The following is a 15,301-nucleotide window of genomic DNA, read 5'->3' on the forward strand; positions in this document are numbered from 1 at the left end:
GTAGGCGAATGAATCTCTTAAATTAAAAGCAGTTCTCTAATTGCTGGAAAGTCTAGGACGTGCCTGTGTTTGGACAACAACATCCAAGTACGTACATTTCTGCCAAGGATTTCTAGTGGAAAGCGAGCAACTTGGAAGGCAAAGATAAGATCCTTGCTGCGAGTTCAATTGTGCAGGTAGATTTCAGGACAGGGAGGAGACAGGTTATCACAGGTGAGTGCAATGCACTCAGAGGATGGTTTGTTGAACACTAGTATGTTGTTGAAAGCCAGTCGTTCATCTGCAATATTCTTTCCCTTTCCCAAGCCTCTTTCACAGGGGTAACTGTCTGATTTTCCATTAATTTTAGCTTTATTTCAAAATCTTAAAAAGACCATGGTGCTGTGGTTGTAGTTGCTCCTGGCAGTACCAATTGTCCTGAATGTGAATTACCAGTAAAGAGGAATGGACTTCATGCATCTTAGAAATTCGGTCGCATTCCTGATCCATGACATGGTAGACAGCTTATTTTGTATGTTAATGGCTATAGTAAGAGTATGTTTGTTTCTGTTTCCAGTAGTGTTTAGTATCCAACTATTTTCTCTTTGTCTTCTTGCAGGGTACAGCTACATCCTCTCAGCCTTTCAAGGATATGCTATTATAGTGTCTATTGCACAATATCTTTTTCTTCCTTTGAAGGTTCAAAGCCAGCTTCTTCTGTAAGAGCTTCAAAGCTGTTTTTGAATTGGAGAATATCTTCTGGGTCTCTTGCTTCTGCTTGTCATTCTTATCTGCTGTACTTGTTCCTTTGTTTAAATTTCTTCCTTATGGACAGTTGCTTCTTTTGTTGGTTGCTCTTGTATCATCTCCTTTGTTCCAAAAAAATCTTTGTTCTTTCTTATGAATGGTAATATGGTCACTGCTGCTCCATTTCTTACCTTGAAAATGAGACTTCTTTTTAAAAATCACATCAGAATAATAATAGTACCTGAATCTTAATTAGGAAAATAGTATTTTAGGAAGGTAATAGGTATCATCTTTCATGCCTGTTACAACAAAAAAACACGATGTTGAGTAATGGTGAATTTCTAAAGATTTGTGCGTTTAATATTTATAATGAGTTAGAATGCTGTTTCTGAGGCAGTAAATAAATTTTCTTCCCCAATCAATAGATTGTCCATGTTTCATTATAGGGTTGAGTGAAATACTCTTTAATAATAGTTAGAAGTATAGCATTTTTGAAACACCATCATAAAATGGTATAATTATAATGTGGACTTTAGATGGAGAGGACCGTTGGTTTGAAAGAGGGGTCAAAGAGGCCATCTATGTCAAAATTGGGGGAGGGATCCAAGGTCATGTATCTCCAGTCTACAACACAGTCCTTTCAGCAGTTCCAAGGAGGCTTCACACCCATTTGCACTATTCAGGTGACCCTGACGACACAGATAAGCCTCCAGGTGGCGTCAAAGACTCTCTAAAACAGCGGTGTCAAACTCACAACGTCATGTGACGTGTCGCAAAGTATCGCAACTTTTTGCCATTGCCGGCAATGGGGTGGGCGCGGTTTCACTATGATGCATCTGGCCCACCGGCCGGCAGTTTGACACCCCTATTCTAAAAGGATGTAAATGACCAGCTTGTCTGCAAGGAATATAAATCCTTCCATTCCCCACCATCCAGTCAGAGCTGAAGAAGCTTCTTGGATGAGAGAAAAAAGAGAAAGTCCAGTTGCCTCATGAAAAAGCACCTCTGTGACAACCATGACCTGGATGACTGAGAATCTCAACAGACATTGAACAAGACATGACCTTGATTAAGTATAAGAGCCCTGGTGGCACAGTGGTTAAAGTGTGGTATTGCAGGCTAACTCTGCTCACAGCCTGTAATTCGATCCTGATGGGGCTCAAGGTTGACTCAGCCTTCCACCCTTCTCAAGTCGGTAAAAGGAGAACCGAGATAGTTGGAGGTAATATGCTGACTCTGTCGCTCAGAGAGGACTGTAAAGCACTGTGAAGCAGTACATAAGTCTCAGTGCTATTGCTTTTGCTAAAATCCATGTTTCCTATCTATCTTCCATTTCTTTTTACTCAATTATTTTTTTATGATTCCTCATAGAAACCTACTGGGACAGTCTAGTATGGGCCTTCCCAGATTACCTCAACATGCAAGATAAGGCCCTGTTGTGATCTCTTGCAATTCATGGGAGATGTTTCTACGGCCTTTTGCATTGGATTGCTTGCAGATAGGCATGGGGTTTCTCAGGAGCTTGATAATCTTCAATTTTGCATTAATGCTTTAATACCAGTTTTCCAAATTATTTTTATTACTATGTTTTAAGAGAAGGTTATGTTTATATTGGTGGTTTCTAAGTACCCTACTTTTTAGGGTTCACTTTCTACTGAGGATATTGATAAAATTGAGCAAGTCCAGTGAGAGCCAACAAAAATGGTGCAAGGTCTAAGAGGCAAAACATATAAGGAGAGATTGGAGGAACTAAATATGTACAGCCTGGAGGACAGAAGGGAAAGGGAAGACAGGACTGAGTCCTTTAAATATATTAAGGGTGTGAATAAGGTTCTAGAAGTTAGTATTTTCAATATGAGGCAAAAATTAAGAACACAGAGGGCATAACCTCGATGTCATGGTTCTGACTAATGAGACAGATCAAAGAACATTCCAGCATTGTTTATTCTAAAAAGTCTATAATAATGAGAACGAAGCATCGGCACTCATGGATGGATGCCAAAATCTGAATTCTCCTCCCCTGAACACATCGTATCAAACACAATTCCCTCCCTTATTTGAACGTCATAAATCACATTCTCCAATTAGCTTAAAATGTAAGCTTCACTTCCGTTATCTAGTGTGCCATTCCTTATCTTATTTAAACATCCAAGTTAGCATTCTCCTCCCTCCCAGCTTCATTTTATTCAGAGCAAACAGTTTAAAGAAAAAGGCTGCCTCTTATATTGTCAGAGCAAAAACATCCAAAGTTTGCAGCGTTGACACTCAAACCGACAGGAGGTAAATTTAAAAGTAATGTTAGAAAGTATTACTTCACAAAAAGCCTGGAATCAACTTCCAGTGGAGGTAGTGAATCAGTTCTCAGTACCTGAGTTTAAAATGCTTGGGAAAAAGATGTCTGTCATCTGACAATTTTTTTAAAATAAAATAAAATAAAATAATAATTTGAAAATAAGAAAACAAAAAAAAAATCCCCAAAACTCAAACTGCAGACTCGATGGACAGTAGGTCTTTTTCTGCTGTCAATTTTCTATCTTTCTATGTTTCAGTATAACTAAACTTAAATCCAGCATGATTAGATTAGTTTCCTTTATTTCTAGCAGCTTTTTCCCAACCTCAGTCCCCAGCTGTGGCAGGGCAGGTTTATAATAGAGGCTTCCTAGAATCGGCTGAAGCAGGTGTTCATGTAAACTTTGCTTTGTTGTACTTAAAAATGTTATTTGTGTATTTTGATTAATGTTACTTGGGGCTTTTCTCTTCTATTAACTAAAGGTCACTTCATGGGCAACAACACAGTCATAGATGTTTTGAGGAGAGAGGGATATGAAGTAGACCATACATCTCCTGGGCAAGCAATCAGGTAACTACTGCTTTAACAATCGTGATCTTAAGTTTCTTCAGGAAACAACACAGCATAGAAAATGCATTAGGTAGTTGAAACTGTTGCCATTTTATTCAAGGTAAAAAGTTGTGAACCTGGTCAACTTGTGGAATGAAAAACCTCTGTTTCCCACTCTCTCCTCTGCCCCTCACTCATGCCTCAAGTTCTCTGATGGAAAAAAACACAGGGTGACCATTGTGTCAATAGTCCTACCATGTAGAAGCTTAATATTTGTAAGATGAGTGAAAATATAATGTCTCCGTAGCCATCATGCACTATAGTTTCATGAAATAGTGTTTCAAATTTACTCTAAAACTGAGGCAGGATATAATTTTCTTCCAGATGATACAAATATTACTCTTCTCTAAGGGGTATCTATCTTCTATCCATCCATGGTAGATGGGATGTCACTTTTGTGAGTTGCTCTCTGCTTCAACAACTTATATCCTTCTCTCAACTTCACTTGATGAATGAAGTGCCAAGTTATGACTTCCATATGTGGAATAATTTTCCATAAGTGTAGCAGACTTGACAGGTCCTTTACATATTTTGGCATTCACACAGATAGCAATACCAGAAAGTTTCATATCAACCAAAATACGATCTCTTCAGAGGGTGAAAGCTGATTCCAGAACAATTCCTCCAATGTAGAGTGCCAATAATTTCCGTAGTTCTTTAAGAGAAGCAGGAACTGGGAAATAGCAGATACGGTATGAACATCCATTCAGTTCTGTCCTGATGCAAAATGAGAGCTTAATTATTATTTTATATCTTTTTTTAATACAATTAAAATATACCTTAATAAATAGATTTTTGCATCACAGGTAATTATCAAAAATGGCTTGGTAGGGGGAGGTTTCAAAGAAATACAAATAATTTCAATTGACACAGGCCATTCTCCTTGCAACAGCAGAGGAATAGAACTAATCTTTTTAACACTGTAACTGTAACAAGTAAAAGTATGTTGTGATCAACATATAATGAAAGTGGTTAAGTATTTGCTCATGGTTCCACAGAATGGAAAGGAATATTTCATCTTCTTTGACTGCCTTTTCCTTCAATATTTAATCACTTGGAAGCAGGTTTATCCCTTTGCTTAAACATTCTTTATGGATGAGTCACTGACTGTTGATTCATCAGAGAGAATGGAAAATATCTCTGTACAATCCGTCAGTGAATTCTAAATGCTGCTTTCTCTCGTTTGCTTTTGGCAAAAGCAACATACAGACTCATCCTGTTCCCATTTGGATTCTCCCGAGATTCCTTTGCGTTTCATCTCCTATTTGCCCAGCTTTAAACAGTTTACCTGAAGTTTATTTTACATTCCCAATCCTGAGCTAAAGGTTCACTGAGTGAATTTCATTGAGCATTAAAGGCATGGAGGATGTTTGTTTTTGTTTCCGCCTTCCTTGCAAATTCAGCTCATTGGAGAAAGAAAAAGGAAATCGCATAATACCCACTGCTTTGTAAATGCTACATTTTTCTATATGTTGCCTTTAGCATGCATTGGATAGTGTGTGCATATGATTTTTTGTGTGTATTTGGAGAGGCTGAAAGTAAATCTCTCCAACCACATGATATAGATTATTATCCTTTCAATGTCTTTACTATCAAAGAGTAGATATTCCTTTACTCATCCTTTAGTACATTACGTGGACAATCATTCTGTGGGCAACACAGTAGTGGCTTTGTGTTGGAACGCTATTTCTGTTATATTTATGGCAATTTGCGATATCCTGTGGTCACATGACCACATGTTACGATGGCTTCGCCAAAAATCGACACATACTTCCAGTTTTCGGCAAAAACTGTACCATACCAAACAATCAGTTTGTTTAACAACCACATCTGCACTTACGATTTCTGTGGTTTGCTTAATGATAGCTGCAACAAATGTAAAATCAGGTCAGTCACATACCTATCCCATTTTATTACAATTTGTGACCATAATGGTTGTATCTTGGGGACAATCTATACTGCTAAAACTTTTAACTGGGTGAAATGATGCATCACGGGACAAAACGTTTTCAACCAAGGTGAAAAAGTACCTCAAATGGGATAACTTACAGAATGGCAGGACCAATTACTACTGAGTTAATGAGATTTGGGGAGGTGTGGCTGCTTCAGTGTTCCCAGGCTGCTGTCAACTTCCCACTGTGGCAGTCATGTCATCTTTATTTTCAATGCTCCTTGAAAGCTTCCTGGCCATTGCACAATCTCTTGTTCCCTCCTTCATGCAGCAGCAGCCACCATGTACCTGTCCTATGGGAAGAGAAGGGAGGAAGAAAAGAATGGAGAAAGGAAGGAAGGAACAGGGAGGGAGGGAGGGAGGAAGGAAGGAAGGAAGGACAGCTTCCCATAAGGAAATTCAATGGAGAAGCCAACAGGAAGTAAAAAAAAATCACTTCTGCTCCCTCTGAATTTTTGCCGGCCCATGGCCATTCTCTTTCTCTGTTTAGATAAGGAAACATCTCTGAAATGATAACCCAATGGGACACAAGTTTTTTAGTACCTTATTATAGCCTGCTTTAAAAAGAAGGTGAATGGGCACTTTTGCTACCTTGGAACATTTTTGGCTCTGTCAAGGAGGTGAGGTGTTTGCAGCACACAGACTTGAAATGTTCGCTGCACTTGTTCTGTACATTAACCCGGAAGACTTATTGACCCCTATTCTCCAACCTTATTTTATTTTGCTTTTTGTAGTGGAAAAAATCAACAGAAATTATTGTCCGCCCTCTCCTCAACATCCCCAGAATATGCCTCTTTCCTTATCTCACAAGAGATCCAACAACAGCAGGAGGAGGAAGAGGAGGAAGAGTTCTTGCTGGACACATTATTGCCCGAAAACATGGACCTGCTGGAGAAAGCAGACAGGAAATACAAGAAGAAGAAGAAGAAACAACCGAAGAAACAGCGTCAGTTCAATGACCTTTGGGTGCGCATCGAGGAAAGGTACTGAGCGAGTAGAGGCAGGCAATACATTTCCGAGAAATAGCAAATAGCCCCTTAAGAGGAACATTATTTGTTGGCTTATTGGTTTTTCTGCCTACTGCAAAAGAAAGACTCTCTGCGGTTACAGTAAAAAACAACAACAACAACAATGCAACAAAATACCCATAGTATAATTAAAGCAGCCCAGTTCAAACTCCTTAAGGCTCTCTGAAATACTTTGCTTTAGTTCAGTTTTTAATCATTCACAGAAAGCCAGCAGTGTGGCGGTCTGATGAAATTAGCAAGAGGAGGCTGTTCCTTAACGCAGGCTCAGCACCTTCAAATCTCCAACCCACTTACCTTGTAATGGGGGGGGGGAGAGGGGAGAAACTCACCAGTGGTTTTTCCTGGATGTGCATGTTGGATAGTTCAAAAATTGCTTGCAGAAGACAATCCTACAGGTGTCTTGGTGCCAAGCTATATGGATTTATAGGTTAAACAAGTCCTTGAAATGGCATTGGGAAGCCTTTTGGAAACTAGTGAAGATCCAGGGCATTGATGTCATATGCTTGTCTTGGCATATATCAGCCAACACACTCTGGACCAATTCTAGTTTCTCACCAATATTCAAAAGCAGCCTAAAGTAGAACATATGGCAGCAGTCCAAACAAGCCATGTTGAGGCCATGACTCATTGTTACAAGGCTGTCTCACTTTAGGTAGGGCTGCTACTAATGCACCAGCTGTCTATCCAGCAATAGCTATGAGTCTAGGAGGATTTGCATTCTCAGAGGTAGTACCATCTTTCTGAGAGGCAGTATTGGAATTCACGGAGTATTCATGAAAACACACAGTAACATATAAAAAAAAAGAGTAACACAAGAATCTTGTAAGCTTAGGCCAGACATGTCAAACACAAGGCCCGGGGGCTGGATCCGGCCCGCAAAGTGGTTTCATGCGGCCCGTGAAGCCATCCTGGAAACAGTGAGGGAACAGCCCCCACTGCCTTGGCCCTGGCCCTGGCCCAAAGACCCTCCTTCTGCCAGAGACCCTCAGATCTGTCCCACTCCTGCCCAGGCTCCCATAGGCACCCTTGATGCGAATGATGTAGAGCTGGCCACGCCCACCCAGCAGGCCATATGCACTTTAGCCACGCCCACCCAGTAGGCCACACCCACCCAGGCCACACCCACCCGGCACCCTGAGGGCAACCGCAATGCTGATGCGGCCCTCAGTGAAATTGAGTTTGACACCTCTGGCTTAGGCAAAAGGTTCCAGCACTCTGTATCACATATTAGTTCATTGTGTATATCTGGAAAGTTCACAATCAAGATAGCTGTTGTTGTCCAACAAATCATATTTAAGAGACACTCCCTTTGATGCAAGAGGATATTTACATAATAAATAGCCACAAACACCAATAGCCACTCATAGCCAGATCAGTGTATTTGCTTAGGCCTTTTTAAAACCATCTAAATTAATCAGCTTCAGTATAATTAATGCAGTAAATTCTATCATTAAGTATTGCAAAGAAATAATAGCGTAGATGTGATTCTTTTAGTTTTGGGGTTCAGCTATAGAGGCTGAACTCTTAAAACTGCAAGAGAAGGAGAAATACGTTTTTGTTCGTTTTTTCCACACCATCCATAACCTGGTCATATTTTATCTCAGTGTTCCAACCTTTTTGCTTCATTACTCAAATCTGCCTATCAGAAAGTTCTTATTTAAATATCCCTGTTGAGATTGGGTAATGGGTTCATGTGTCACTTGCCAAAGAAAAAAAGGCTTTTATCCTATTTTGTGTAATTTATCCAGGTTTAAGAAGCACTGTGTTATCTTATCTAAAATCCAAAATAGTTCTGTTCTTAAATTCTCAATCTTTAAAAAAAAGAAAAGAAAAGATCAAAGCTATGGTTACAAAGAACAGGCCTTGCTACAAAAAAAAAATTCAAGAAAACATCATTTCAAAATTCTACAGGTTCCATTTGTCATGTATTGCAATAAATGGACATTTACGAATGTTAAAAAAAAAAAGGATTTGCAATTTCTGGTATTTTCTTCTTTCATTCTAATAACTTGACCAAAGGATGGATGAATATAGCTATATAATCTGAAAGTATAGATGGAGAACTGTGACAGCATATAAATTAATCATTCCACATTATTTGATTTGGAGCGAGACCTTTTATAGTGCTGAACACTGGGGGGAAAAGAGCTTTTTTGTTGATTTCTGGAAGTCAAGCAGGACATTTAGATTTGGTTCCTTTTTGGAGAGATCTGCCATCAGTGTTGTTTGTTTCTTTATTAAATTTATATGCTGCCCATCTCACTTCTAAAACTACTTGTTCTTCACATAAACTGCCAACTGGCTATTTTTCACATATCTGTGAATAGCTATAACTGTAATTATAATTATAACTATAACTATAACACACTCTCTCTATACACACACACACACACACACACACACACACACATACATACCCACCTTTTTGTTTAATGCAGGGGTCTCCAACTTCCGGGCCGTGGCCTATTCGGAATTGGGCTGCACGAGTGGTGGGCTGGAATGCATGTGCACGCAGCTCTAATTGTGTGAGCGGTAGGCACTTGCACATGTGTTTGCCAGCCCGCTGCTCACACAACTTAAGCTACACACTCACACACCAGCCCACCCCACGTGGCCCAGTGCCCCTCTCCCGCCCCCCCCGCCAGCCTGCCAAGCCACAAAGGTTGAGGACTGGGGGTTTAGTGCACTTTGCCACACAGATGTAGAGTATTGCAGCTAGACTAGACTGACTGGTTTAATTTGAAATTAATATGTTTTTATTTAATTGATCAATGCTTTAAGCAGAGCACTAATAAACCAGGTGGTCAGAAAGGAACGCAAAATGATGTCAGATTTTCACTTCTCGCTCACACACGTTGAATATAAGTGGTCCGTTTCTTGCATCTTTCCCATAGTTCATCTTTTAGAGATTGAGTTCCAGTTTCTGGGGCCTCTTCTCAAGTTATATCCTTTCCCAACATATGGCATATTAGTTGGGGAGAGGAAAGTGAGGGGAAAGAAGAGAATTGGTTTTTAAGGAAGCTGGAATGGAATGCTTTCAATTTTATAATTGTGCCCATAGCCAAGGTTAATATATATCTGCCCAGGAAAATATCTATCCTCAAGCCAGGAAGGTCAGAATAGTGGATCAATTACAGAACAACCCAAGGTTTAATGGTTCTGTGGGAAAAGTCAGAAGCTTTAATACTGTTTGATGTTTCTGATCCTGAAAGATGATTTTAAATCAATGCACATTTGCTGATATGGGAAATATCTGACTATTGCTCTCCTTAGGAAGAGTGTACAAATCTGAAAAGACTATAATTTGAATTGCTTTAGAAAAAAGTGATGATATGGAGAAAAAATAAAGCAAGTCAGTGGTTTTGCATACTTTGGCAGAATATCTATTAATGCTTACTGAGGACAGAAATGTAGACGGAGAAATTTTAAGATGTGCAAATGTTGGTAGTAAGCTAATAGGGAACTGCAAAGAGTGAATGTTTATTTATTTATTTATTTATTTATTTATTTATTTATTTATTTATTTATTTAGATTTATATACCGCCCTTTCCCGAAGGACTCAGGGCGGTTTACAGGGCATTTAAAAAACAGACAATACAAACGTTAAAACAAATTAAAAGAGATTAAATAGAACCCTGAGAAAATTAAAACCCAGTTAAAATTAAAATTAAAAATATTCTCAGCCTGGGCCGGAGAGCTCAAAGAGCCAGGTCTTCAGGTCCCGGCGGAATGAACGGAGGTTGGGGGCAAAATGTCAAAAGAAGCAAAAATGTATGTGTCCAGGACTATGATTTGTTATAGGATGTCAGATTTGGGAATGTAAAGACATTAAAAATTCCCATTTGAATGTAACAGGAAAGAATTCCCTAATAACCCCATTTCATGTCATTGGCAACTACTGTATAATACTTGTATGACTGATGTCAGGAAACTGGATTACTTTTGCTATATATTAGGCATGGAATGCAGAGGGAAGATTCAATGGATGGCTTCCATATTTGGTCAAAGATCTACAGAACTTGAGCAGTGTAACTCTTCTTATTAGGCAATTGTAGCTTTTGACCGAATCTGTCCAGCTTTTTTTTTTCCCCTTTTGATCAACTGCATTTAATTGGAATTTTTTCCTTTTCCTTTTTTTGTCTTATAGCACCACTGAGCCACCTCTGCGGATTCATATAATTAATGGTTACATTTCTGTGGAACCTCAGCCACGAGGACACAAGCAATCCAGACATATCCAGGCAGACAGGAGCTCTTCTACCAGACCCGTTCTGTTCTTCTTCACCTTGACTTTTGTGTTGCTTTCAGTACTCTTTTGAGGCTAGAATGGCTCCTATATTCAGCTACGTCTTTTTTTTTAAAAAAGGGGTTTTTTTTGGGGGGGGGGTTGGTTAGAGAAAAAGGAAAGCATCTATTTTCTGAACAGGAAATCATCTATGTGGATTTTATTCTTTTAGACCTCATCCTTTTCCTGAATCTGGACCATTAACTTGATTAACTGTTTTGACCACGCCCAATGCAGGAAAAGATATTTTTTTAACGAAAGCTATTATTTATTCTTCCCTTGCAGAAGAATTATTTCATGTTATCCCAGAATTATTTGGGAAGTTATATATGTAACATAGCTGTTATTTAGCTGTATGGATTTGACTTGAACACAGTTTTATTTGGGGGTTGGTGTTTTTTTCCGTGTGGTTTCTAGTTTTATGGGAAGGAAAATGTTGAGCACTTTAAAGCCATAGGAAGAGATTAAAAAGAATGCCAGATCTACTTGCTTCTTTTCCACCACTTGTTCCTGATAGGCCTTGTTCTCTGGCTGCAAGAGCAGTTTCTTCCTTTAACATTTTATCCATCCGTTTTTTTTTTAAAAAAAATCTCTAAGTGCAAATGGGCTTGACAAAAAACTAGTTCCTTTTTTCCCAAAACAATTACCATTACTGTAAACTATTATTTGTACCCCCTTTTGAATCCTATTTGAAATAAAGAAGTGTTCCCTACTCCCTGTCTCCCCAGAAAGATTGTTAAGTTTTGCCTAAAAATGGTGGTGCTTTTGGTATATGATAGCACATCTGCTTCTGAGCTGACAAGGTTATAGTATTTCTTCCTTTTCTAGGATACAGCACCTTCTAGGAACTGAGAAACCCATGCATGATTTTGGGAAACATGGCTTCCTAACAGTGCGAAAGGACAAATTAAGGCAGGGGTGTCAAACTCAATTTCATTGAGGGCCGCATCAGCATTGGGGTTGCCCTCAGGGGGCTGGGTGGGTGTGGCCTGGGTGGGCGTGGCCTACTGGGTGGGCATGGCTAGAGTGCGTATGGCCTACTGGGTGGGCATGGCCAGCTCTACATCGTTCGCATCAAGGGTGCCTATGGGGGCCTGGGCAGGAGTGGGACAGATCTGAGGGTCTCTGGCAGAAGGAGGGTCTCTGGGCCAGGGCCAAGGCAGTGGGGGCCGTTCCCTCACTGTTTCCAGGATGGCTTCGCGGGCCGCATGAAACCACTTTGCGGGCCGGATCTGGCCCCCGGGCCTTGTGTTTGCCATGTCTGAATTAAGGGATGGGAGAGAGGCTGTGCATTCACACACATGCAGAGGCAATAGCACTTAATAAGAGCACTCAGACCGAGTGCCCAAACTGCAACCCCAAACCCACTTATGTATCGTTGGGTGCCGGGTGGGCGTGGCCCATTGAGTGGGCGTGGCCCATTGGGTTGGCATGGCTGCGGTGGTAACAGCAGACTGGGTGGGACTAAAAAGTTCAATCAATCAATTCCAACTTTGCAAGATCTTTTTTTTTCCCGTGAGAAGTTGAAATCGATTGATTGAACCTTTTTTTTTTTTGCACACGGTGGTGGAGGCCTAAATTGAAAAGGTTTTATAAAACCCAGCTGAAGGCCTAGGACTGGGGCGACAGTGCCCGTGCCCACAGAGAGGGCTCTGCGTGCCACCTGTGGCACGCGTGCCATAGGTTCACCACCACGGACTTAGATTTATATACCGCTTCACAATGCTTGTGGTTTACAGAACTGGCATATTGGCCCCTAACAATCAGAGCATCCCCATGGTCACATGACCAAAATTCAACTTGGGAACTGACTCATATTTATGACAGTTGCAGTATCCTGGGGTCATTTAACCCCTTTTTGCAACCTTCTGACAAGCAAAATCAATGAGGAAACCAGTTTCACTTAACAAATGTGTTACTAATTTACCAACTGCAGTGATTCACTTAACAACTTGTGGCAAGAAAAATCGTAAAATGGGATAAAACTCCCTTAACAAATGTTTAACTTAGCAACAGAAATTCTGGGCTCAGTTGTGGTTGTAAGATGAGGACTACCTGTGATAGAACAAAATTGACCAAAAGAGATGAGAGCAGGAGAAGCAGTTTATATAATTATATGGAGAATCTAGAGCAGACATGTCAAACTCGACGGTTTTGCCATTGCCGGCAATGGGGTGGGCGCAGCTTCTGGATGATGCGTCCGGCCTGCGGGCCGGCAGTTTGACACCCCTGATCTAGAGGATTTTTTTTTAAGTGGACTTCACCCACTGGAAATTTCTATGCCACATTTGCAAAGGAATAGCCTCTTATAAAATCAGTTGTGACAAGATTTGATACTGGCTTTGATGACTTTAAATGATGATTTGGCAAATTTATGGAAAATGGCAACATGGAATCTCCAGATAATTACAGAATGTTGAATGCTACGGTTCAACGTTGCTGTGGATCCTCAAACCCTGCTCTGTCACTTGATTCCATGGACGTTTGTTTCTTACGTTCATATTTTTAGGCTGTTCAATTCTCCCAAAAGAGTACACATAGATTCCTAAACAGCCAGGTGTTTTTTTTTTACAAAGTCATTCTGAAAATGTATGGTGTCTAATAAGCTAGTAATAATTTTGTGTTCTTGTAAAGGTATCCACTAATAGATAAATGTCTATGGAGATTCTCAGTCATCCAGGTCATGGTTGTCCAAATGTGCTTTTTTATGAGGCAACTTGACTTTTTTTCTTTTTCTCTTTGAAGACGTTTCGGTTCTCATCCAAGAAGCTTCTTCAGCTCTGACTGGATGGTGGATAATGGATGGATTTATACTCCTTGCAATGAGCAACTGTCTGCAAGGAGTATAAACCCTTCCATTCTCCATCATCCAGTCAGAGCTGAAGAAGTTCTTGGATGAGAAGCGAAACATCTTCATGTTCAGTTGCCTTGTGAAAAAGCACCTTTGGGACAACTAATAGATACCTCGCTGATGATGAAACTTGATCTACTTATACCCGTGATGTGGGTATAAATTTAACACTCAGAACCTAACTCAAATCTATAAATAGATAGGAATTGTTTACATCCCTTTGCGATGCTTGCTTCCTAAACTCTTCTGATTGCAATATTTATTTTATTTATTTTAATCCCATTTATATCCCGCCCTTCTCCGAAGACTCAGGGCAGCTTACAATTTAAGCACAAACCAATGTGCTTAGCAATAGCCTTCATTCTATGTATATGCCTGCTTATTAGGGCTTTTGGGGGGCCCCCAAGCGGCATTATTACAAAGTCAGCTTATTGCCCCCAACAATCTGGGTCCTCATTTTACCTACCTCGGAAGGATGGAAGGCTGAGTCAACCTTGAGCCTGGTGGGACTCAAACCTGCACTAATTGCAGGCAGCTGGTGTAACTTAAGGAGGCAATAGATTTTGACCCTCAATAAAACACTGAATAAATGGTTCAACTAACCTAGCAGCTTTAGCTCAGACACCCACTATGGGGGTGGGCTGGCATATGATTAATAGAGATTCATTATTAGTGTTCAGTATAAATTTGACTCAAAGTATCGAAAAAGTATCATACTACACAAAACACATGTAGATGAATAAACTGCCTTTTTCCACACTTTGGCCTTTTCTTTCTGCCCTGTCTGCACCACTTAGGCTAGAGTTCTATATGGAAAGTACAGTTGTCCCAAAATTAGTGTTAAATTGTAACTGAGACTGTTAATTAGTCTTATAACTGGTGATTTTCTTCTCTGCAAGGTCTAATTGCAATGATCATCACGGGCGTGAAAATGATCTCATGCATGTGGAGTTTATTAGAATGTCATGGGTTCTTTTGGCCTGCTATTCATAATATCACAAAATCAAGAAATGTGTTTTCAATGTGTTTAGAGACGAAATTCAAAGCAAAATCGGTAACTTAATTCTAACTTAATTGTTCAAAAATGTTTGAACAGAACAAAAGTGAAGAAGTGAAAATGATACAAAGGGATCATATAACTCTCCAGATGCTGAATTCCAACCTTGTCAGCCTAGCCAAGGAGCCGGAAGCTAAGTATGACAAATAATACAAGATTTGGGCTTGTGTGCCTAGTTTGTAAAGACACTTCTTTGCTATAGAGAATCAGGATGTTGTCATGGAGCAGGCTTTGCCTTTATAGTACAACTTGGAAAAGGAAAGGCTGATCACTAATGCATGGTGGATTCTACACTGGCTTGTATCACTTGCTTGGGACTAGAGAAGACAAAGATGAATTGGGAATAGCATTCTGAATGACAAGAAATGGCACACTGGCATCACAAAAATGCAAACATAAGACTCTGTCAATAAGTTTGGCACAATAGAAGAGGATCACATCAATCTTCCAATCTAAGTAATAAATAGCTAAGTGTGAAGTTTATTCTAGTAATCAAGGTAGAA

At 39.9% G+C, this 15,301-nt stretch overlaps 1 protein-coding gene across 1 annotated transcript in view; it reads left to right on the top strand.

The window, feature by feature from the left end:
- The window catches only part of TRABD2A (TraB domain containing 2A), an 86,916-nt gene extending 75,359 nt beyond the window's left edge, over positions 1-11,557 (top strand). The window contains exons 5-7 of the mRNA XM_083353740.1: positions 3,499-3,586; positions 6,311-6,559; positions 10,753-11,557. Of these exons, the coding sequence (XP_083209866.1) occupies positions 3,499-3,586; positions 6,311-6,559; positions 10,753-10,924 (509 nt within the window). The 3' untranslated portion in view covers positions 10,925-11,557. The remainder of the gene's footprint in view (positions 1-3,498; positions 3,587-6,310; positions 6,560-10,752) is intronic.
- Positions 11,558-15,301: the final 3,744 nt, after the last annotated feature.

Source organism: Vipera ursinii (assembly GCF_947247035.1).
Source record: "Vipera ursinii genome assembly, chromosome: 2".
NCBI lineage: Eukaryota > Metazoa > Chordata > Lepidosauria > Squamata > Viperidae > Vipera > Vipera ursinii.